The sequence below is a fragment of the Lipotes vexillifer genome, unplaced genomic scaffold, assembly GCF_000442215.2.
Source record: "Lipotes vexillifer unplaced genomic scaffold, Lipotes_vexillifer_v1.1 scaffold58, whole genome shotgun sequence".
Classification (NCBI taxonomy): domain Eukaryota; kingdom Metazoa; phylum Chordata; class Mammalia; order Artiodactyla; family Lipotidae; genus Lipotes; species Lipotes vexillifer.
Genome location: NW_006781997.1, coordinates 4,802,529 through 4,827,989, shown reverse-complemented (window position 1 = coordinate 4,827,989; position 25,461 = coordinate 4,802,529). Strand labels below are relative to the sequence as shown.

General features: G+C 37.0%; 1 protein-coding gene across 1 annotated transcript; it reads right to left on the bottom strand.

Moving 5' to 3' along the window:
* Positions 1–548: 548 nt before the first annotated feature.
* GPRC6A (G protein-coupled receptor class C group 6 member A) lies at positions 549–24,666 on the bottom strand. Its single transcript, XM_007472393.1, is given in 10 exon segments — positions 549–563; positions 9,681–9,779; positions 11,839–12,048; positions 18,512–18,528; positions 18,531–18,768; positions 18,771–19,042; positions 19,045–19,348; positions 21,745–21,890; positions 21,893–22,044; positions 24,473–24,666. Coding segments are annotated over 10 exon segments (1,647 nt in total).
* Positions 24,667–25,461: the final 795 nt, after the last annotated feature.

The window sequence follows — 25,461 nt, the reverse complement described above, 5'->3', positions numbered from 1 at the left end:
GGCTCCCTAAGGGTGTAGCTGAAACACTGGCACTTAGTAGATACTTAATTTTAATCTGTTAAATAGATGAAAAAATGAATGAAAATCTTCAATATTGATATAGACTCTGGGCTAGTTTAAGAAAAGATTGAATACTTGAGGACATGCTGCATGATGAACAGAATGAATTCCTACCTGAAAAAGTACATTGCCATAGATAATATTTGATGGTTGCAGGAATATGCTACTTGAAAATTCTCCCATTATTCAAATGTGTTGTTTTCTCCTTTAATATTTTATTTTTCTTCACATCACTGAAAATACCCATAGAGCTAGAGAAAAACATCTGTGTGAAACAGCCAATCAGCAATAGTTCACCAAGGAATATTAAACTAATTAAATAAGTTTATTTCCCTGGAGAGAACCAAATGTCAGGTATCTACACATGATTTTCTATCTCAAGCTTCTCTAGCATTGCAGAACCACAGGGCAAGAGAATCGTGGCTTATGTCATGAGAGAAAGAACAGTTTGCATTCTGTTCTCTGTTCCTGATGCGATTAAAATATCACTATTCGGCAGTGTTCTACATTAAAAAAAAAAACACAGTTGCATAAGAAATGTTTTCTTTAGCTCTAGAATTGGAACAACAACCAAACCAAACCAAACAAAACAAAACAAAAACTCGAATCAACTTCTAATAGAAGAAAAACTAATTATATTCCTTTCTTTCTTTCTTTTAAACCAGGACAGTTCATTTGTTCATTGAACAAATGTTCATTAAATGTCTCCTATGTGCTGGGTACTGTTCTGGGCTCTGAGGTTACAGCATAACAGGTAAGCATACGAAAATCTTTGCTCCTCACAGAGTTTATTATTAATCCACAGTGGTTTCAGTTTACACATTCCGTACTATGTTATTTCTCAGTCCAATGGTTCATCTAATTTGCATATACTATTTTCAGTTTTGTTCCTTCAAGGCTTGTTTTGATTAGTATTGTTTATGTTCCCATTTCCTACAGTTAATTTACTTACTTCTTAAGGTATACTGCTATAGCTAGGAATAATTTTTAAATAAATTGATTTCATAGATTAAGTGGAAAGTGTGGTAACTTAAAAATTATTATTAGTTTTTATTGTTGAAAGCTAGTGTGTGCTCTGCACTGGGCTAAGGCAGGAAATGCAAAGATTGCTGCGGTCCCCAAGAAGTTCCCAGTCTGGCTGGCACTATATTCCCTCATCAGGAAATGCCTTGCTCCCAAAGGGAGCTGGGAGAGGGACCTTAACTAACTTGCTTTCCCATCCCGGAAAGTTCTAAAGTGACAGTTTCCCAGCAGACCCAGCTTACAGTGGCCTCCAGTGGTTCCAGCAACCTTATCAAGTGGGTGGTCCAGGCAAGCGCCTGATTACCTGCTAGGTACTAAGCATGTGCTGAGGGCACCAGCAAAAGCTCTAAATGAGAATCTCAAAAACCAAAAAAAAAAAGATCTATATACAGCTCTTCATGTTATTCCTTTTAAATCCCATTTTCATTGCTGTAGTTCAGTCTTTTATTCTCTCTCAACCATCTATTGTAATGACCTCCAAAGTATTTTCCTCATCTCTGATCAGTTCTTTCTCCAATCCTTTCTCTGCCTAGCTTCCAGGGATAGTTTTCTAAAACATGGATGTTATCGTATAAAACTTTCATGGCACCAAACTCTTTCCTATTTTTTTTTCTAACCCTGCACCCCACATCCCTATCCACAGACTACAAAAACGACCCTGAAAAAATATTATAATGAGGCAGGGAGGACTCTTTCAAAGTCTTCTGCTTTGATATTTTGCATAGTCTGATTCAAATCTGTGCCCTTGTCATATCCCTAGACGTTTAAAATGTCACTAAGCACAGGTAGGTAGGTTACATTGAATTACTCTGTGCTAATAGTGATGCACAACAACTATCAACTAACATCACAGTTTAGTTCTGGCTTGTATAGCTGGGTAGGCACTGTGTGTGTGACCAGCGCTCATCAGGGCATGGCTGAGTTCTGACTGGTTGAGTTGCTTATTGTCCCATTGTTCTAAACATTAGTCTGAAAAAATACATTCAGAAGAAACCAGGTTGGATTAACAGCTCCTGCACTGATCAAAACCTTTCATACTTTCAATAATACATAGCTTGTATTCGCTCTAGAAATAGCAAATCTGAAATATGTGCATATTTATGAAGTACTATTTATGCAAACTGCCCCAGGACAGTGAAGAGGCATCTGCAATGGTCATGTCTTTCACATTCTTTGGCTGAAAGTTTATTTTTGTAGCCTACTTGAATGTCTATTAAGACTCATATATGTCAGATTGTGTGTAATTGCTAATCATTTTTGGTGGAGCATCCTCTGGCTCCCATGATCAGTTTCAAACTCCAAAATTCCTAGTAACAATCTTTTTTTTTTTTTTTTTTTTTTTTTTCTGGTACGCGGGCCTCTCACTGTTGTGGCCTCTCCTGTTGCGGAGCACAGGCTCCGGACACGCAGGCTCAGCGGCCATGGCTCACGGGCCCAGCCGCTACACGGCATGTGGGATCTTCCCAGACCGGGACATGAACGCGTGTCCCCCGCATCAGCAGGTGGACTCTCAACCACTGTGCCACCAGGGAAGCCCCCTAGTAACAATCTTGTATGACAAAGTGAGGATTTTATGGTCCCCAACACTGAATTTGCTACAGACTTTTCACCCTTGAGGCACAATTATGACTTTATGTGCTTCGAATCTGTATCCTGCAATAGCCTTTTATGATGACTTGCCAGTGCTTGCTTCTTCAGCTCCGTGTCCCATGCCACCCTCCTCATACACGTATAGGGAAGTAATCTTGCAAAATTAATCCTACCCATTATAAGTGTACAATATAATACCTTACTTATATAGTTACAATTGAAGAAGGGTTGTTATTTCATAATCATGATGTGAATGATGCCACCTCAGATTCCCTTAAGACAATTGCCTCTTGTCCTACATGCCTTCATACAGTTCTTCAGCTTCTTTCAGCTGCTTGTCTCTCTCTTTGTTTACATGGTCATGTTTTCTTGGAGACAAGGAACTGGCCTATTTGAATGTTTTCCCTATTCAGGAATTTAAAAAATCAGCTTATCAAAATAGTTTTCTTTTTTCTCTTCTGAACCTTTTTACTTGGGGCTACTCATACCGATTTCTAATTTCCAATGTGAAGTCTAATAATATCTAGGCATAGCTAATTAAGATGACAGAGACTCAGGTGTTTATTTTTTTCATATTTCTCCTTTCACCACTATCTACAAATGGACGCTTAATTATTATTTACTATTTATGATCGTGATAATGCAGATTAACAACAGAATTTGTTAAGGATAATTGGCAGGGCACTAATATCACAAGTCATTTAAATTATCAGAGCTCTCCAACAAGAGGTCTGGGTTGGGTAAAAAACCCAAAATCTAGGGAAATTTTTTAAGATTAAAACTGTATAGCCTAGGAGAGAGAATGTTATAGAGGTTAAAAATCAGCTATTATTTGTTCATTATTCCTTCATTCTTTCATTCAACCAGAAAGTGTAGATTAAACACCTTTTCTCAAAAGCTTAGTACTACAAAACATCCAAGAGTTATCCCTACTAGGCTGTCCAAAAATAAAGCATTAAAAATATCAAAAACAGCTGTCTCCTTGAATATATACTTGTTATTGGAAGGTCCATGTGTACTTTGACTAAATGCTAAGTCTAAAACAAAAGAATTTATGACACTGACAGGGTGAAACATTGATTCAATAACAAAGTTCTGTTTAAATGATGCAAAAAAGGTTAAATAGGAATGGAGGCATAGGTACCTAAGTGTTAAATAGTCTTTACTTCTGTTACAAACATCATATTCTGAGTTTGAAGTGTTTCCCAGCTTCCTCTAGTAGTCATTTAAAATCTTGAAACTTAGTTCATAAAAAGCTGCTCTAAGAGTCATTAAAGCACTTGCTAGTTGTGTAAGTGTTTTGTTTTTTGTTTTTTGTTTTTCTTTTTTCCAGTAGGTCTCTGTCTTTATTCCTGTTTTACCCCTAGGTTCTTCATAACATTTTTTTTCTTAAATTCCATATATATGTGTTAGCATACGGTATTTGTCCTTCTCTTTCTGACTTACTTCACTCTGTATGACAGACTCTAGATCTATCCACCTCATTACAAATAGCTCAATTTCGTTTCTTTTTATGGCTGAGTAATATTCCATTGTATATATGTGCCACATCTTCTTTATCCATTCATCCGACGACGGGCACTTAGGTTGTTTCCATCTCCGGGCTATTGTAAATAGAGCTGCAATGAACATTTTGGTACATGACTCTTTCTGAATTCTGGTTTCCTCAGGGTATATACCTAGTAGTGGGATTGCTGGGTCATATGGTAGTTCTATTTGTAGTTTTTTAAGGAACCTCCATACTGTTCTCCATAGTGGCTGAACCAATTCACATTCCCACCAGCAGTGCAAGAGTGTTCCCTTTTCTCCACACCCTCTCCAGCATTTATTGTTTCTAGATTTTTTGATGATGGCCATTCTGACTGGTGTGAGATGATATCTCATTGTAGTTTTGATTTGCATTTCTCTAATGATTAATGATGTTGAGCATTCTTTCATGTGTTTGTTGGCAGTCTGTATATCTTCTTTGGAGAAATGTCTATTTAGGTCTTCTGCCCATTTTTGGATTGGGTTGTTTATTTTTTTGTTATTGAGCTGCATGAGCTGCCTGTAAATTTTAGAGATTAATCCTTTGTCAGTTGATTCATTTGCAAATATTTTCTCCCATTCTGAGGGCTGTCTTTTGGTCTTGTTTATGGTTTCCTTTGCTGTGCAAAAGCTTTGAAGTTTCATTAGGTCCCATTTGTTTATTTTTGTTTTTATCTCCATTACTCTAGGAGATGGGTCAAGAAGGATCTTGCTGTGATTTATGTCATAGAGTGTTCTGCCTATGTTTTCCTCTAAGAGTTTGATAGTTTCTGGCCTTACATTTAGGTCTTTAATCCATTTTGAGCTTATTTTTGTGTATGGTGTTAGGGAGTGATCTAATCTCATACTTTTACATGTACCTATCCATGTGTAAGTGTTTTATTAAAAAATTGAGTTATAAGGCCAGAAGGGAGTGGCATGACATATTTAAAGTGCTTAAAGAAAAAAAAACCAAAAACCTATAACCTAAGATTCTCTACCCAGCAAGGTTATCATTCATAATTGAAGGGGAGAGAACAAGCTTCTAGGGTGGGAAAAAACTAAAAGTGTTTATCAATACTAAACTGACCTTACAGAAGTGTAAAGGATCCTCCTTAAGTGAAAAGGGAAAGGCTACGACAAGAAATATTAAATGAATGAATCAATGGTGAAAAAGTTTTAAAATTTTTTGTGAAGATTTTGTTCATATGTATTATAGTTTGAATATTTAGGAAGAAAGAGCAAGTTCTATAAGGGCAATTTCTATACTTTTCCCCAAGGAAAAAAATGTATATAAGTTGAAAATGAGGGATTATTGCCCTGCCAAAATTAAAAGTTGTAATTTTTTTGGAGTCAATTTAAAAGTAACTTCTTTGCTCCTAAGAATATATTTTTACATTACCATTTCTTAATTACTTTATTTGGTAAACTAATAAAATGTATATTTTAGTTTAATGCTTGTATTCATTAGTATTGAATTAAGCAAGAACATCTATATAAGTGTTTATCATGAAGCTGTTCTAAAAGTGTTCCATGAGGGTCCTAGTTCCTGTTATACTATTGACCATAAATAAAAAGTAAAAATATAATTGCCCACTAGGTGGCAACAGTATTCCAAATTGTTCTACAAATACACACCTACAGAATAGGGGAGTTTTCCTAAATTCTCATGATACATATGAAGAGGATGAGTTCTGTCCGTGCCCTCAACTAGCTCACAGTCTGTGTTCTGCAGCTCAAATATATGTACTTTCTGTTTTTTTTTCCTTTCTTTTTGGTCGTTAAAAATTTTAAGTAGAGACTATTCTCAAGTATCAGAAGAAAAAGTGAGTTTAATATAGCCATTTTGCCAGCGTGGAGTCTGAGCTACCAAGTGTTATGTGCTGTGCCTGGAAGCAAATTATGAGCTTAGTGTCACAACCCCCAGCCCCCCAAAGGTAAATCTAATAGACATTCTATGATAGTTTTTCTGCTAAAAACATATGTGGTTTCAGGCATTGCTTTTTTTCATGATTTTTCTCAGCCTCCAGACAATTAAAACTGGATTAGATAGCAGCTGTGCTTTAGGGCATCCAGTTCACATTTATTACATTTATTTCATAGTCTACTTCGGCCCTAAATAGTGGCAATAGAACTGCAAGTTGATGGGAACAATCTTACTCTTATCATCTGTACATTTCAGTATACTCCATTATGATATTTAAATATATAACATATTATTAAAATAACATTAAAGGGAACATAGAATTATCCCATATTCTCACATCCTGAACACAAATATTTTCTATTTCTCTATGCTTGCTTAGAATCTTTATTGAGTACCCATAACATCTAAAATTTTCACTTATAAATCATAAACCATTTCCATTTTGCAGCCTAATCTTTATCTTTTTATGTGGCATCTTAATATTTAGTTATAAAGAAATGCTATAATGTATTTTATTTCTATGGTGGACGTAGGTTGTTTCTAACTTTACCTGTTGTAATTAATTACAGAATATGTGATGTTCTGGATGGGCTTTAGTTCAGATATTTTGTTTAATTCTATCTCTAAATATGTACTCTCATATTTTTCAAAACATGTGTTCTGAATTTGATTCCCAACTCCTGTCAAGAGTCATGTAAATGTGTGTTGTGTGTGTGTGTGTGTGTGTGTGTGCGTGCGCACACCAACAGTTTTACTCTGGGAAGCTGACTTAAGGAGATAGTTCTAACACACAAAAAATGTTCAAGTAATCCAATGTTATGATGTTTCTTCATATGTTAGCATAACTTTATTTTTGGTAACTAATGCTTTACTTTTTTTTTCTTTTTGCATTTCTGTAACCAAATAACTGACATAGAGTTCATTTGGGGTGTAAGTTTTCGATCTAAATCAATTTTCCCTATACAGCACTACAATTATCCCTCCCTGTTTATTAAATAATATTCACTTTCCTGGAATTATGTGGTTCTTATTTTACCGAATGCTTAAATATAATATATAAATGGGTTTATTTGGATTTTAAGATTCCATTTTATTTATGTTTGTTTTTGTTTCAATATTGCATCATTTAATTATTGTTACTTTATCTGGAAGAACTACTGACTCCTGGCAGTTCTGCCACCTTTATCATTATTATTCTCTTTTAGAATGTTCTTTACCACTTACTTTCTATTTTTGTTATATAAAACAGCTTTTCATGAGTTTCATTGCAATAATACCAGATCAGCAAATGGGCTGGTTAAGAAATTATTTTTCTTAAAATTTTTATTCTGAAGTAAAACATTCTCATTGTAATTAAAATTCAAACAGTAATAAAACATAGAAAGTGAAAGTCTGCTCAATCATGTACCCTTTAGAGGAAACTAGTATTACCAGTTAGATACTTGTCTTCCCAATCTTTATATATAGTATGTATACAAAAATTGTACTATTCTGCAACTGGTTTCCATCATTCACAATAGATGGCAGGACCTTTTAGTAGCTGTTCGTATAAACTTACTTCACTTTTTCAAGTGGTTGAACAGTCTTTTATTGAACAAATGTACCATAATTTATTTAATGAATTCTTTATAGACATTTAACTTGTTTGAAGTTAAAATTTTTTTATTCTTATAAGGATTTTTACAAGGAATATCATGTATTTCTATGTAGTTGAGAATTTATTTCTGAGGTCTAAATGTTCTATCAGGAGAATTGCTAAGTCAGAGACTGTCTTCAGTTGTGATAGATATTGACAAACCAGGTGTTCTAAATTGCTGTTTCATCTACAGAGTATAATAATTTCTATTTCCAAACTAGTAAATTTAACAAATTTTGAAGGTCCAAGAATATCTTTTTCTACTTGGGTAAGCACTGTGTGGAACATACCCTTTCCTCTTGTTCTGTATGTGTTTTCGACTGAGTCACTGGAGAAACAGGTTTATGATTCTAACCTGATACTTGGATGGCTGTAAGATTATTTAATGTATCTCCTTAAAAGTTTAAACATTTTAGGTCAAAGGCATGAAAATAAGTGTTGATATACAACTCTGGAAACCTTTTCTCTCCCTAATTTGCAGTGTATATGGATTTGTATGGTATAGCAGCTAGTTGGGTTGTCTGAATTCACATCAACTTGGCCACCAAAAAGCTGTGGACTTTAGGCAAGACACTTAATCTTACTGTTCCTTAAATTCCTCCTTGGTAATAGTTACTGACCTCACAAGATTGTTGTGAAAACGAATAATAACTGTGATGAGGATAGTAATAATATTTTCGAATAGTGATTTACAGCTTTCAAAACACATTAACGTGTATTATCTCTGTAGATCTTTATAGTAACCTTATATGGTAGACAGAACAAGCATTTTTATCATCATTTTTTCACCTAAGAAAACTAAGGCACAGTTAAGATGTGGTAACAATATCAAGGAATGTTTCTTTGACAAGTTAATGTTACTACCAAGGACAAGGAAACACTTACATAAGAGTTCCTGGCAGATAGTTTCAGGCACTGCTGTGTACGTATGGCATTTCTTCAACGCTCCTGAGGATGTTTACAATGAGGAAAAGACCAGTCTGTGACCAACTGTTTTCCCTCTGCTTTTGCCACCAAAACTCTTTGTATACAGTTATGGAGAAAAGTTTAATTACTAGAAAATAGAAATATGTGTGTGATTTATAAATGTGTACATGATAAAAGTACTGTGAGTTATTAGACAGCCATTGCTTTTGTATAGCAATTCGCCTCACCCATGCCCAGTGGAAATAAAATAGGCAAGTTTCCTCTTGCCTCGGTCACCACTGGAAGCCTTGGTCATGCATCTAACTTGTACTTCTGTTTTCTCAGCTTCCACTAGAGCTTCATTACAAGCACTGATTTGGGGCCTTGCACACTAGTTTATTAGGGATAGCCCCAGAGCTCAGTACACACTGGCTCTTAAAGGAGAACAGGAAAAGGACCCTCTCTCATGTGTCTTAGAAGCGTGATTTGTCATTTTCTTGAAGTCTGACCTAACTGATCTCAGATCTTGTTGGTTTCTACTACCTCCTTGAAATATGTATGGGTGTTTCCATCAGAAAGGAAGCCTTGTCCCTCGTTTCATGGTTGTCAGTCCCTTCCGTTTAGTCCCTAAAAGCCCCACTCAGTTATCTGTCATCCTATCATCTCCCCCACATTTAGTGTCTCCCCTACAAAGTCTGGAGATGTCTTGGTAACAGTTCAAAATAGCACTTCTTGCAGAAATTATAATAGGGAATCCTCTCTATGTTCAATAATAAACTGAGTCACAACATGGTCTAAAAAATCCAGTGTGAGTTACGGTGTTTAGCAGAGTGCTGGGTTCACAATGTAGTTGTGAGGATGATAGTGATGATAACGAAGACAATGATGAAAGTTTGAGAATGCAGAAGGATGGCTATGTTTCTGTGTTTCAAGGAAAAAGTACCTTACTTAACTGAAATTTATGACAGGGAAAATTAGAATAAGATAGTGGCTTAAAGCATTTCTATGTTCATTCTTTCGTTGAACACATACATTTTGAGGGCCAGGCACTCTTGCAATTACTGGAGCCATAGTAAGGAATGAAATATAAAATTCCATGCTCTCAGAGGCCTTCTGTTCTAGTTGACAAGACTGACAATAAACAAAATAAAAATAAGCAAAAAGTCCAGAATGCTAGATAGTGATAAGTGCTAAGGAGAAAAACTAAAGACAGGAGGGTATAGAAGGAGTATTAGGTTGACAATGCAATTTTAAATAATGTGACCAGGGAAGGCCTCCATGAGATGGTGACATTTTAGGAAAGACAGAAAGGAAGTGAGAAAGTGTACCATGTGGACATCAGGGAAGATTATTACAGGCAAAGGAAACAGCAGGTAAAAGGCCTTGAGCTAGGAGAAGGGAAGACATGTATGGAAGATTGAGAAAGCCCGTGGGGTTGTAGGAAGGTAGTGGGAGATGAGGTCAGGGAGGTGCTGGTGGCAGGTAATGTATGGTGTTTAAAGACACTGGCTTTTCCTCTGAGAGAAATAGGATGTATAGGGAGGGTTCTGAGAAGAGCATGATATTTTACAGGATTACTCTGGCTTCTGTCTTAAGAACAGACTGAAGGGGCTAAGAGTGGAAGCAAGGAGCAGTTAGAAACCTACTATCTGAATCTGGGTGAGAGGTGATCCTAGCCTGGAGTGGGGTGGTAGCAACAGAAGAGGACAAAAGTGTCAGATTCTGGACTCATATTGAAAGTATAACTTAGGATGGATATGAAGTGTGACAGAAAGAGAAGTGACAAGGATCCCACCAGATTTTTCCATGAGCAGCTAGGAGAAGGGAGTTGCCATTTATTGCAATGGGGGTAGCTTTTGGAGCTCAATCTTGGAGATAATTAGTTAAGATGACTACCAGACGCCCAGGTAGAGATGTCAGTCAGGCAGTTGTATATTTACTTGAGTTGAAATTCAGAAGATACAAATCTGGGAGTCATCTGCCTTCTATATAGTGACATTATTTAAATGCCTGGATGAGATCACTAAGGAAAACTGCAGACCAATAAGAGGAGCGGTTCTGAGCTCTGGGTCCACCAATATTTATAGGCAATAAGAATGGTAAGGAAACAGCAAAGGAGACTGAGAAGTAGTGGCCAGAAACAGAGGAAGAAAACCAAGGGAGTGTGCTGTTGTGGAAGCAAATAAAGAACGGAGAATAATTAGCCAGTAAGTGAAGTAAGATGATGTTTGTATTTATTAACTAGAGAGAAAGAATTTTGATGGACTGAAAAGAATTATGGGAGGAGAGATATTGAGGCCAGTGAATATATCCAACTTTTCCAAGGAGTTTTTCAGTAAAGAGAAATAGAGGAATGGGTAGTATATGGAGGGGAAAGTGGGGGGGTTAATGGAGTTCTTCGGTTTTTTTCTTAAGATGGGAGGAAAAACAGCATGTTTGTATCACTGTTTAAATAACACAGAAAATACTTGAGGGTGCAGAAGAGAGTGGAGAATTGCCAGAGCAATGTCCTTGAGTAAGTAAAAGGGGTTGGGATTCAGAGGTCAACTGGAGGAGCTGACCTTGGCTAGGAGCATAGACAGTCCATCCACAGTGCCAGATGGAAAGCAGGGATACAGGCACAGATGTGGTGGCAGCAGAACACTGGAGTTCTCTTTTGATTGTCTCAGTTTTGTTAGTCAAATAGGAAGCAGGGTCCACTGAAAGTGAAGATGGGGAAGATGTGTTGGAGTCAAAGAAGAGAAAAGAAAGTATAAAAAGCCATCTAGGAAGGTGGACAGATTATGGGCTAGGGTAATAGTCTGACTGCCCAATAGCATTTAGGACCCACTGGAGGTTAGAGATCATGAATTTTAAATGAGAACAGTCAGCAAGGTAGGTGGGGTTTTTTTCTTTTTCTTTTTTACTTGTTTGTTTTTGCCAAGTTCAGCTACATGGGGGCTATACTGATTAGTTTAATATAACCAGGATTATACTTCGGTCCAATGAATAAGATGAAGAGAGAGATGGGCAAGGAAATTGAGGGTGTGTACAAGGGAGTGATATACAAGTTGACTATGGAATTTAAGGAGGGAAGTTGGGGACAGAGAACAGGCAGTAGGACCACTGGAGGTCCTGGCGGGGTCAAGGACTTTTGCAGTTGAAGTACCAATTGATTTGAATGCTGTAAAGCAGCCAACAGCGAAATTACCTTAAGATTCCTGAACTCATTTTTTGTTTCTTGGTCTGTGACAATGAAGACATCATTCTTCAGGTCATATTGTGCCATCTTGGCAATAGTCATGTGGCTGTTGATCTTCCAGAGCACAACATCATATCCAGTATTCATATCTCCATGAGCATCAAAATGAAATGAACTCCCTCCCTCTGTGAACGTCACATTTTTCAGTACATCAACTAACTATGAACAATAAAAACAAAAGCAAAGACTGATAGAAATATTGTAAGTGTATCCATTATCCCAACTGTAACACTGCCTTACAGGAATATCACTTAAAAATTAGAAAAAGGACATTCTGGATCAGTGAGTGTGGTAATTAGTTGAGAAGGTGCTTAACTACTAGGCAACAATTTGAGAAATGTTGAGAATTTCTGCCAAAGTCTTGCTCTGTGAATTTGAGAAAGCAAGTTAATGTTTATGGAGGTAGCTTCTCTAGCCTACAAAATTGAAATCTGACCATCATTACTTTCTCCACGTTGCAGAATTAATGGGTCCTCTGGGGCAGATGCCTGGGCTCTAATTCTGGTTCCATATTTCATTAGTGGTGTGATCTTGGCAGTTACAATTTCTTTCTAGGCCACAGTTGAGGTAAATTAAACCTACTTAATATGATTATTATAAGAATTAAATGTAATTATGGATGTAAGCACTTTAGCCCAGTATATGGCACAGATTAATAGAGATTAGCTTAATACCTTTAAGTACCTGTTATTAGCTAATAGGGATGTTGTGCAAATAAATAAAAATACTTTGCATCTACCAACTAATAAAGTCACCTGACGTTCATACATTACATGTTAATACTCAAATCTGTGATGCCCTTTTACTCCATAACAACTCAGCAAAGCAAGCTGAGCAGGGATCGTCTTCCTCTTTTCTCAGAGGAGGACCCCAGCCAAGGGGTGAAGGACCTTATCTGAGGATACACATCTTGACTTTCATTATGAGGTCTTTCCATTGCACCTAACAATATATTCATTTAAATTCTCCTCATTGTTTGTTTCCTTCTGACTCAAAGCAATCATCCCTGTGCCAGTTGGAGTTATGGAAGGCAGGAAATTCGTCCTTTCCTTCTAGAGTCACAATCAGCCTGGGCCTTTGGCCAAGTCTGAGTAGGTAATCCAAGCCAGTAGCTGTCGTGCTCACCAGCCCCAAAATGAAGGCTGAGGGGACAGAACTACAGACCTGGGCAACAGTCCGGTAACGACAGCACCCTGCTCTTGGGGTTTGTGCTGAGGCGCGTCCCTACCCGAGAAGTGTAATTGGTAAGCCTAAGGTAACTGCTAGTGTCTGCCTTCTAAGTCCATACTCGTTTGGTGGGACATGTAGATCTTCTCATCTCCAATGGTTTTCAAGTCTGTTTCAGTAATTGAGAGTATAGTAAAGTGATTTCTAAATTCTATTTGCAATTTAGTTCAGAAAATGATTTTTTTTAACTTGAGAAGAAATATAATGAAAAAGTACTTTTCTTGTTACCCAGTTTGTTCAGTGAGAACTTGTATGCAATATAGCTAGAACAGAAAATGTTTTACTGACAGATGAGGCAGCTGTATTGAACTTGTGCTGCAGGAGAAGAATACTGGACTGGGAGGGAGGAAAACATTTGAGTTCTGGCTCCACGGTCCCGTGCATCTATATCTGTGGTGCTTATGTGGCTTTTGTTGGGTGCAAAATCTATGGAACAAGGCTGAAATTATTCTATTTGAATAGAGTTATTCTTATTCTATTTCTTCCTAGTTAATCTTTTTTTTAATATTTATTTAATATTTTTAATATTTATTTATTTGTTTGTCTGGCTGTGCCGGGTCTTAGTTGTGGCATGTGGGATCTTTGCTGCCGCGTGTGGCATCTTCATTGCAGCATGTGGACTCTTAGTTGCGGTGTGTGGGATCTAGTTCCCTGGCTGGGTATCAAACCCGGGCCCCCTGCGCGGAGTCTTAACTACTGGACCACCAGGGAAGTCCCTTAGTTAATTTTTTATGAATGTTTCTTTCCTTCAGTTTTTCTTCCCCTTTGGTAAATAGAATATAAGAAAATCAAATTGTATTTTAAGTAAATATATTAGCTACAGTAGTCATGTCAATAACCAGATATCACTTTAGCAAAATCTCTAAGTATGTATATTGATTTTGTTATATGTCCTCACAGGTTTCTTAGTTCTTTTAATCAATTCAAATTAATTAGTATTGCTTTAAAGAAGCAGGATGTCAGATCTAAGATGGTAGAATTAACTGACAAAATCTTATACCAGCAATTGCCTGGAACAAAAAATATGGAGGAAACAAAAATAGAACAAGTAAAGCCCTACCTTCAATGTTCCCATCTCTACCTGTGTATTGATTTTTCTTCTGTTCCTTCCTTAAGCAATATACACACATAAGCCCCAGGAACTTAGTTGTTTAGAGAGCATATCCTCTTCCATTCTTTTGGTTGAACTATAATTTCCACCAGTTTTTTCCTCCATTTAATCAGGTTTTACAGGGTAAATTTCTGACACATATACGTTCTGTAAATAATGATAACATTGTATGATGTAAATAAACTAGCACAATTCCATGTTTGTTCTTACAGGAAAGAGGGTGGAGGCAAACAAAACAGTACATTCATCACTTGTTAAATATTCTATTGAACATTTGCTCTGGATTAAGGTAATTTTGAACATTAATGCTTACAGTTATTAAGCTATTTAAGGCTTTTTCCATCCATTATTTGTTTATTTTTCATCAAGACTCTGAAACTCTTGATAAGTTGACTCTAAAATATTTAGAGAGTAGGATTTGCATCTCCATGATTATATAATTCACCTCTGTATGGTACTGACCTGTTTCTGAGAACACGAGGTCAGGAGACCACTCCAATTAAGCTGCTGTGGTTGATGTTGTTTTCCATGTCCCCAGCCTCTCTGCTGTCCACTACGTCTCCGTAAGTGAGCTGTGCTTCTGAAAAGAGGTATCTATGTGAGCGAATTAGAGACTAGCAAGGAAGCAGCCTTGCATCTCTGTCTGGTACCCAACCTATGTCTTTTTCTTTTGTAAACTTTTCTATGGTGTAGCAAAAATGCACATGACTAAGGCTGGGATGGTTTCGCTGCTAACTCTATGAGTGCCCACGGGCCAGACCCTTATGGCTGAGGTCCCCTCCATCTCTAAACTGCTGCAATTCTCAGTCACCAGTAACACTTCTTCTTGCCAGTTCTTTAGGACGAAGTGTAATGAACAAGAATCAGTGGATCTACCATAATATTTAAAGATTAGAGATGATGTGTGTCAATGCTAGTATAGTAGAGGCCTTAAAATCATTAGTTATTATTTTCCTCATTGCCCCACAATAGTTCCCTTTTTGTCCTCATGTCTCTTCTGACTTCTGAACTACACTTGAATGTCTCATAAGTTCTTCACATTCAACATGTCCAAAATGGAATGCTTAATATTTCTTCTCGCTTCCAGACCTTCACTTTTCTCTGTGTTTCCATCTCAATAAATGGCACCAGTTGCCCCAACTTAGAATCATTTGCGACATCTTTGCTTTTCTCTGTCATTCTTTACATCCAATCTATCTCCAAATACTCTTCGTCTTTCCTCTTAAGTATATGCCTCTCCATCCTCATTGTCACACCCTTAGTACCTGTAGTACTTATAACTGAAGTATAAGGCATCCTTACTGTATGGCTGGATTACCAAACTGGTCTTTCTCTGTCTAGTCTTGTGTTCCTCTAGTCAATGTACATTGCAGTAGGAATACTATTTCTACAACGGAAAGCAGGTCACATCACTCTTCTGTCTAAAAATAGCTTTAATTGGCTCCCCTTTGCTCTCTCAAGTCCAAACCTTTAAACTTAGCTTGCACACTTTCTATTGAAAGGATGGTCTTTGTACCAGCAATATCAGCCCCACCTGAGAGACGGTTAGAAGTGCAGACTTTCAGGTCCCCCACATTGGAACTACTGAATTAGCATCAGCATGATAATCATATTACCAGGTAATCAAGTTTGAGATGCTCTGATTTATCAGGCCCTAATGATGGATGCTTCACTAACCCTCCACTCTCATTTGCCTGTCATTTCCACAAAAGACTCCAGTTCTATGGCACTATTTTCTGATCCCCGAAGATGCCATGCTTTCTCTCTCTGTGACTCTGCTGGAGTATTTCTGTCCTGCTTAACTCCTACCCATCTATCATATTCACCAGAGGTGTTATGATCTTTGGAGAATGTTCTCTGAATTGCTAATGCTGGATTAGTTGCCTCAATTATATGCTTCTCTACCCTCTTGTATTTATATGAAACATTGTAATGCATTATTCTGCACTGTGACCAGCTCCTTAATTGTTTGATTGTTTACTCCTCTAGACACATGACTCCTTTAGGGAGAGAACTGTCTTGTTCTCCATAATATTTTCAGCACTCAACACAATGGCTGGAACATTGAGACACCCAACAAATATTTGCCAAATAATTGTGTAAAGAGTAGTTTGACTATTTTACATTCTCTCATCCCACATACATCACTCACTACCTTGTATATCATCCACAGTAGAGGAAAACAAAAAAGAAAACCAAAATCACTATTCACAACAAGGAGGTGGTATTCTCACACACATCTGAGGAACATAAAAAAAAAATATGTTGAGATAAAACAAGTATGACTGTGCTATCCCTGAATACTACTCACCGACAGCACCAAATGTGGAGCCAAGGTAAGGATTATCCTCGAATATTGGAAAAAACTAACTCTTTTAAAGTTTTTTGAATCTAAAATCATTCAGAAAGTACTATTTAAATATTAGTGAATTTTGCCGGGGGACAAAATAATTTTTAGGAATATATCTTTGATTAGTGACCCTAAATGTTGCTGATCTTTTAAATTTAATGTCTATGGAGATTTCTTCCTAAAAAGACAATTGTTTGCATTATTTGTCCAATTAATTCTGGCATAGACATGGCTCACTCGTGATCAAAGGAGCAAGGCACTCCCCTATTCCTCCTTTCCAGTCTGTTTCTGTTTGTTCTGGATTACCATGCTCCCGGGGTGGGGGGGGATAAACAATGACCCCAGGCTCATAGTGTTTAAATAAAACATTTTAGAAGATCTGCTTCAATTATACTTTCTCAAGATTTTTCCTCAGAATGTTTGAGACTTATTCCTGACTTAAAATACTTTCCCAGAGGATAAATAGCTATTGCTATTTGTACTTCTCTTCTCTTATGAGTCTCTTTATAGCTCCTCCCCTTTATCCCATCTGTCTCTGATTGTCTATTTTCTCTCCATTACTCTTTCTCAACCTCTCATTCTTAAAATTTCATGTAGTGGTTTCATTATGTTGGTCCACTTAGATTTTTTTGTTTTTTTTTTTAACCAATCCCTCATTAAAGTTTTACATTACAAAGAGTATGCTTTCAAACAGGTATCTTAAAATCACTAGACATATAAATATGTGTGTGTGTGTGTGTGTGTGTGTGTATACACACATATTTTAAAAAGAGTTTTAATTAAAAATAAAAATTCTAATCTCTAGTCTTACCTCTTCATTAGGTTTTTTTTTGCCTTGCATTTACAAGGTGAAAACTAGTTTTAAAATGAGCAACTTAAAACACCCTATGACCATCACATGATTCACCCAAATGTAAGCTGATCACTTCAGACCTTGGAGCTTGTGTTTGTGGGTGTTAAAAGTAAGAATGACAAACGTAGAAACAGCCTGCCATGGACATTCACTTATGTGATCAGAAGAATTGGATCTTATTCCCTTTTACCTTTTTTCCCTAACAAATGTAAAATAAATATCTTTTTTGGAACATGATTCTGTCTTAAGACAGACAGGTTTGGCTTTGAATATACGTTAGTGAGAAATTTGTTTCTAATGAGTAAAATTTATCATATAAAGCAGCAGTTTGCTTTTAAATGCCTTGTTTATGAACATTTTAAAAACACAATGGAAAATTTTCACTAAATAGGGCCATATTATGCTTTAATAAGAGTTTCTACAAACTAATCAAAGAGAAGAAAGAGAAAGACTTCTTTTACACAATTAGTGGTTCATTTAAACCTGAGATGTCATAGGACTTGTTATGACTGACCTAACAACATTCATTTGAAGAAGACTGGAGTCTTAGGGAGACTGCCCTATGTAAGAGTCATAACTGGAGGCGTTAGGACTATAACCACCAGAGACACCACGAAAACCAGAGGGTATGGAGTCAGAAGAGCCAGACGAGAGTCATATTTCTGGTACTTTCATCTTTAGTTTCTTTATGCATAATATTTAGCAATAATAAAAGGGATCATTAAACATGCCTGGTCTTGTGTTTGTTAAGAGCATCAAAAGAGATAATCATTTGAAGCTTTGAAAAACTGCAAGATCAGATACAAATACATAAACCAAAGGAAAATAGCACTATCAACAGAATCTTCTTGGAAATTAAAAGAACACAACTTTGGTGGGTCAGCGTAGGAGGTGAAGGTAAAATAAAAACTCTATTATCCTTAAGAACAAAGAACTAGTGCTAGAAATTCAGGTTATTCCAACACTGAAAGTATCTACTTATAAAAGGAATAGAGTTAAGAGCAGTTTATATAAATATTGCAGATTAAAGAAAGGAGAGATATGATGGTAGGGGAATTTTCTCAGATATGTGAGTTAGTACTTCCCATGGTTGAAAGCATTGGGGTTCTGACTGTCTCGAGCTTGGCACAGATCCCAAATGGCATAACCAAGGGCAAACACTGTTAGCTGAATACTGTGAACAAGTCCCGGCTCAGTGTAATCCCACAGGAAGTTATTTCTCAGTGAGAAGTTCCTTTCTATATCCTCGTTAGCCTTGTAGGCCAAAGTCCCCTGAGAATAGTTGGAAATGCATTGACTCAGATCACTGTCCTTAGTATATGCACAGGCAGAGCCTTGAGCATGGCATATTCATTTAAGGGCTTGTTATTATCACTGGGAAACATATGCAGATTTTGAAGAAAGGAATGGAAAGAGGACATATTCCTTCTTCTAAAGGTAAACTCCACAACTTTGCCAATCCTTTTAACATTAGGAATGGTGGTGATCTTGGTGGCCGTTGACCAGTTATCGCTAGCAATCCAGATCTTATTTATATTCCTTTCAATGGCTTTACTGAAGAGATTGAAAACATGGAGCTGACTCAGAAATACCACAACGACATTAACCTGGCTTCTGCTATGATTCTCTCAAGTGTCTTCCTGATCCTGACTTCAATGGTATTATCTGAGAGGAAGGCTGGGAGAACTTCTCTGAAGGCTATGCACACATTATTTGTTGAGGTCTGAATTGCAACAGTGCTGACAGCCAGTCGTCCGTAGTCATCATCTGTGGTTAGGATGCCAATCCAGTTCCATCCAGATTTCTGAATCAGGTGGGCCATTGTTTTAGTCTAGTAGAAGTCACTGGGCACAGTCTGTAAAAATGAAGGAAAGCGAATTTTGTCACTTAGGGTTTCTTCAGTTGATTCATAACTCACCTGGAAATGGACAGAAACTTTTAGTTATGGTGTTGATGAGCTGCAGGTGGCTATTCATAGTAGATATTCTTCTCTTTGATTTCTGTGAGTTTCCATAACATTTTCTAAATTCTTTGATCCTTTCCCTCCTTTCCCTTCAATGAACTACTTTATAAATAGCTTAAATCACAATATTTAGTACCTGGTGACTGTTGAGAGTCATTGCTTTTCAATCATTTGGTACTGTGTATAGTATAAGCCCTTCAAGGGTTTAGGCTCTATCTTAAATCTCCATCTACACTCCTATATCCATTTATATCTATCTTATATCTCAGGCCAGGGCCAATAGTGGATATTTTTTAAATACTTAGAGATAAATATGGGAAAATGCAGCCAGTCAAATAAGCAAAATGAATTTTCAGACACCTAGTTTGTTCAAAATTTGTATAAATGACAACTTTGATGATTTTTATTCTAGGTAAAATAAATCATCCAGAGAAATAATCATTTGTCCAGGGGTCAGCAAATTTTCTTCTTTAAAGGACCAGATGTAAAATATTTTAAGCTTTGTTGGTCATGTGTGGTCTGTCATATATTATTTTTGTATTTTTTGTTACAACCGTTAAAAAATTTAAAAATCATTCTTAGCTTGACATCTCAAGAGCTTGAGAGCCACATTTGACCCACAGGCTATACATTCAATAGTTTTCGGACTCCTAATCTACTCAAAAGAGCAGCAGCATTTTAGGAGACCTCCCTAATGTGTGCAAAGTTTTGCCTAATTTACAGCTTTGGTGATTTTATTCTAGGGAGAGTTATTACCTTCCACAGCTGCAGTTGCACTGTGCCACTTCCTCAGTGATTTTTTTTTTTTTACTATTTACAGCAGCTACATGGTATGGGGGAAGGACAATAGGCTTTGGAGTCAAACAAACTGTTAGAATCCTGACTCCAATAAATTTGGCAAAGTTAGTTAACATTTCTTTCCCTGTGAAACAACAGGATTCTTGTGAAGACTGAAGGAGAAATTTTAAATGGATAGTGGCACACCGTGGACATTCACTAAACCTTAATTCCCTTCCCAGTACCTGACATAACTCTGCTCACTTTCACTGTGCCGCCTGGGCTTCTGCAAAATCCGTGTTACCACAGAGAGTCCCCTCTCCTATTGTGTGGTCTATCATGGAAATTACATTTTCACATTAAACAACCATTGTTAAAAATAGTCTACTTTTCTTACTTGTCACTTAACTAACTTTATACGTAGTCTAGAAATTTTGGGCCAAAGCCTTATCTCTGAGATATTTGGGGGAGTAGTTCTTTTTGTTTTGTTTTGTTTTGGACTTAAACTTTTCATTATCGACTTCTCTAAGCTATAATATAATGGAACTCTCAGAGTCTTATATGGGTATATGCATTTATTTAGTCTAGCTCCAGAAAGTTATATATTTTGAATTCTTATGTACTTATATTATACATGTATATATTTCTATCTGTTCACTTCTATCAGATGGTCATTTCTTGATAATCTGACTATAAGCCTTTTCTAACATTTTGCTTCTAATCTTCCTTGATCTTAGAAAGTAATGACCTAGTGAGTTACAGAGTGATGTGATATGAAGGTTAATTGGTTCAAAATCAAAGGCAAGAGAGCTTGCTTGACTCTGAGTAATGTGCAAGGACTTAGTGCAGGGCTGTCTAATACACACTTTGGTCTTTCAGAGACCATTTTGCTTACTTCCTGGTTAATGGTTTGCATTATAGGAAGCTCAGTAGTTCACACTCTCTGCTCAAAGCCTTTCCATCATACTCAGAACAAAGTGCAAACCATACCACAGCTTACAAGATGCTATATGACCCGGCCCTTACCCATCTCTACAAATGCATCTCTTACTCTGCTCCTTTCTGCTCGAACTGACCTAACGATATTGACCTTTTGTTATTCTTTGGACATTTCAACTTTGTACTTACTGCTTTCTCAGCCTAGGTGCTCTCCTCTTCTCCCCATCTTCTCTCGACTGTCCCTTTTCATTCAAGTTTCAGGCTAAACGTCACCTCCTTGAGAGTCTTCTTTGACTTCCGCTCCCCTTTACCCCTCACTTCCCCTGCAGTTTTCTTCATGGTACCTGACTGATGTTATTTTAGAAACAAGGCAGATGAGGTGCTCAGAAGTTCCTGTCTTATCCAAATCACACTGAAAACTGTCGGAAACTAGACCTGACAGATTGAGGGATGACTACTCCCTTAGTGCTTTGATCACTATGCTATCCATAATAGGGCACATCCTTTTTTTTTTACTGAAGGGAAAGAAAGGTTAAAGTAAAAGCATCTCCCCCACTAGTTTCCCAGATTACCCTGATCCTTTCATGATAAAGAATATGATCAAACCCAATGCATGGAGGTAGAACAAAACCCACCTGTAGCATGAGCTGTAAATTCAACATCCGGGAGACAGCCATGGTTATTTCTGTGTAGCCAGCACCTATGACAGCCTTAACCCTTGGCATGTATCTGGAATAGTCACACTTAAACTCCACGATTTCTCTGGAGCAGTTGAACTTAGAAACCTCAGAGCAGCTGCCATTGCCTCTGTCACATCTATGCAAGTGTCATAGATTTCATACCCTAGTTTGACCCCAGATAATAGTGTTGAATTATTAATCATCTCAGTGCTGTGTATCATAGCAAGAGTTTGAAGAAAATTTGATATTTCAAAGCTGTTGAGAAACAAGTTTTTTTGAAATTAGAACATAACTCTTCTACAGACATGATGATATCCTATTTTATTCTCATTTCTGCCGTATAATAGACAATTTCTGAATCGGTGACACTTATCTCTTGAAGGATCTAAACTTTATTTATTTAAAAATAGTTTTTGATGGAAACCTTTCTCAAGAGTATATAAGGGGACCTCCCTGGCAGTCCAGTGGTTAAGACTCCGTGCTTCCAATGCAGGGGGCGCGGGTTCGATCCCTGTTTGGGCAACTAAGATCCCACATGCTGCACGGCCAAAGAAAAAAAATTTTTAAAAAAAGAGTATATAGGAACCCACAGTTTCTCAAATGGAGTCTACAGAACAGGATTTAACCTTTTCTTGGTTAATTTCAGGATCATTTTGAATGTTCAATTTAGTATTCTACAGTATGAAGATGTTTTTGTAGTTAGATGTCAGCATTTTATTGCTGTCCAAGAATCTGCTTTTATAGACTCTCCCATCTTTTACTTTTGTGATACTAATCTATTGTGGTTGGAAACCAGACGAATAAGACTCTTAAGAATGACTTATAAAACAGACTCTGGGTAAACGCACAATAGCTTTCTCCTAGATAACATGCACTATTTCAGTTCCAAGGCATAGATATTTCCCCTTTTAGCGGGTTTTTCCAGTTGGCTTCTGGACTTGTGATTATTCCAGAGCATTGAGTTGTTTAATTACTGATTTACTGTTAAGTTTATTTCACCCACCACTGTATACAGAAGGTTACAAACAGTGCCTAATACAGAGTAAGAATTCAATAAATACTTTTTGAATGAATGAAAGGGGATATTGTTGTTCAGGGTTTTGATATTTTCAAGTTTCTTTTAATTCAGTTAGTTATGATAAATTAAATAATATTTGGTTAATGCTGTTTGTCATTACAGACTATCTAAATGTGAAGTTTGGCAATGAACATTAAGTGTTTAATTTAAAGAAAGAAACAAAGAAGAAAGGTTAAAGTAATGAATTGTCTGGCAAATAAAATGTGTAATATTTTCAGAGTCCCCCACGTGTTAGCTCCATGAGAGTCTGAACCCCTTTGGTGTTTACCTCAGGATCCCCCATGCCTAGAATGCGACCTAGGTAATGTAGGCATTTAATAAATAGTTGTTCAATGTTGAATGAATACTTTTTCTCTCAAGGAGTGACAGTAAAGCAAAATGATGTTCAGTGAATTTTTTTTTCCAGAACAAATTTGCTTATTAGACCAAATGATTTTTTTTTTTTTTTATCATTTTCCATCCTTATTTGTTGGCCTATGATTGTGGGCCTTAAATCTGCAGTGCCTATTTAGTGCTCTGAAAAATCCTCATTAACTATTTCAGGGTGTTCGCTGGTATTCCTGATAATCAATGATTAAGATGACAGTAGCTCAAAACACCCAACTGAATGCCAGGAAGGAATCTTAGAGTGATGTGGGATCACATTTCACCCGAAAGCATTCATAGAGAGCATGCTAAACACTTTTTGATTAAAAAAAGGAAAAAAAGGAGGAGAAAAGAGGAGATTAAATTTATATACAAAAGTATCAAGATAGAAATCAGGATTTGAGAGTTAGAAGGAAGCACTGGGATCACGTTGCTATAGCAACAGAAGCTGATGCTGCCTGTCTTCAAAAGTTATCCGGGCCCTTATTTTACAGAAGAGAAAAATCAGAAGCTGAAACTCAGAGAGTTTAAATGATTTGCCTAAATCTACAAAATTACTTTGTCACCAAACTGAAATTAGAATTCAAATAGCCTGTTCTCCTTAAAGAAAACCATCTGTAGTATCCTCCATCCAGCTTTATTTTTCTATAATACACCATGACAAATGTCTCTTCTGTAGTCAAGCTTTCACAATATAAAGTGTTCATCCAGGAAGAAGGAACACTCTGAGTTGAAGTAGGGTTCTTAATTCATTATGAAAGAATTAGACGATTTCAAGAATGAAATAAATACAGTGTTGACAAAAATGTTAGTATGGAGAAAAATTTTAAGTGCAGTCTATTTTAAACAAAGAATTAAATAAAGATCCATGTTTGAAACAACCCACATTTGTGGGGGATAAGAATATAATTGTGCTATGTATGCTTGTAGTGGACAGGCTACTGTGTCTTATTGGTTTTCTCCTGTGACTTCAGGGGTTGTTCTTTATAGGCAAAATCCAAATAAATATATTAATGGGAAGCATTCATTGCCTCTGTACTTGGAGGTTGATTATACATATAGCACTAATATATCTTTCTTGTAAGGAAGAATAACAAGACTTAACTTTATGCAACTTAAAAATGTATGAGTTTAAATTTTGTTAAAATAATTTAGATGTTAATACAAGTAAACATTTACATGCCCTAGTCTCACTGCATAATCTTGAAATCTAAATGTGTTCTCTGAAGCTTTACTCACACAACACACTTCTGGATTTCTGGCCATCTGGGGTAGTCTTCTGAGGACAGCATTTTTTCATGAATGGCAAACAAACCTCCAATCATGATACGCCCTGGAGAAGTGGCAGCCACAAAGTCATCAGGGGTCTGGCAAGGCTGGGAATTAAAAAAAATAATCACAAAACAGGTAATCAGTACTATCAGTAGTGCCATGTTTCTATCTCATTTGCTCACTTCTTGCGAGTTCTGAGGAATCATTGAGCTCACAGAGTGCCAGCAACATCATTCTTATTTCACCTGTAAACACCATATAACGTATTGGACAGTGTCAAGGGCCAGAAGCACTCAGTGTTCACATACTTGATGACAGTCAAAACAGTTCTTCACCAATAAGAACATAGCAGACTTTCTCACACTCCGTTGTTGATGTGTGATGGCAGTAATGCCAGGTAAAGCTGATAGAATTAGAAACACAGCTCCTCACTGTGAAAGCATCTTTTACTCAACTGACATGTCAAAGGGCTTTGAGTCATGCTGGCATTTCTTTTGAAGTAAGACATAGAATCTTCAAGAGGGAGCAGTTTGGGAAAGTTTTCCTTTTTCAGAAATGGACAGTTTTGGGACTTCCCTGGTGGCACAGTGGTTAAGAACCCGCCTGCCAAGGCAGGGGACACGGGTTCGAGCTCTGGTCCGGCAAGTTCCCACATGCCGTGGAGCAACTAAGCCCGTGCACCACAACTACTGAGCCTGCTCTCTAGAGCCCGTGAGCCACAGCTACTGAGCCCACGTGCCACAGCTGCTGAAGTCTGTGTGCCTAGAGCCCGTGCTCCGCAACAAGAGAAGCCACCACAGTGAGAAGCCCGTGCACCGCAATGAAGAGTAGCCCCTGCTCACTGCACCTAGAGAAAGCCCATGTGCAGCAACGAAGACCCAACGAGCCAAAAAATAAAAATAAATTTTAAAAGTAATAAATAAAAAAAATATTCTGCAAAAAAAAAAAAAAGAAAT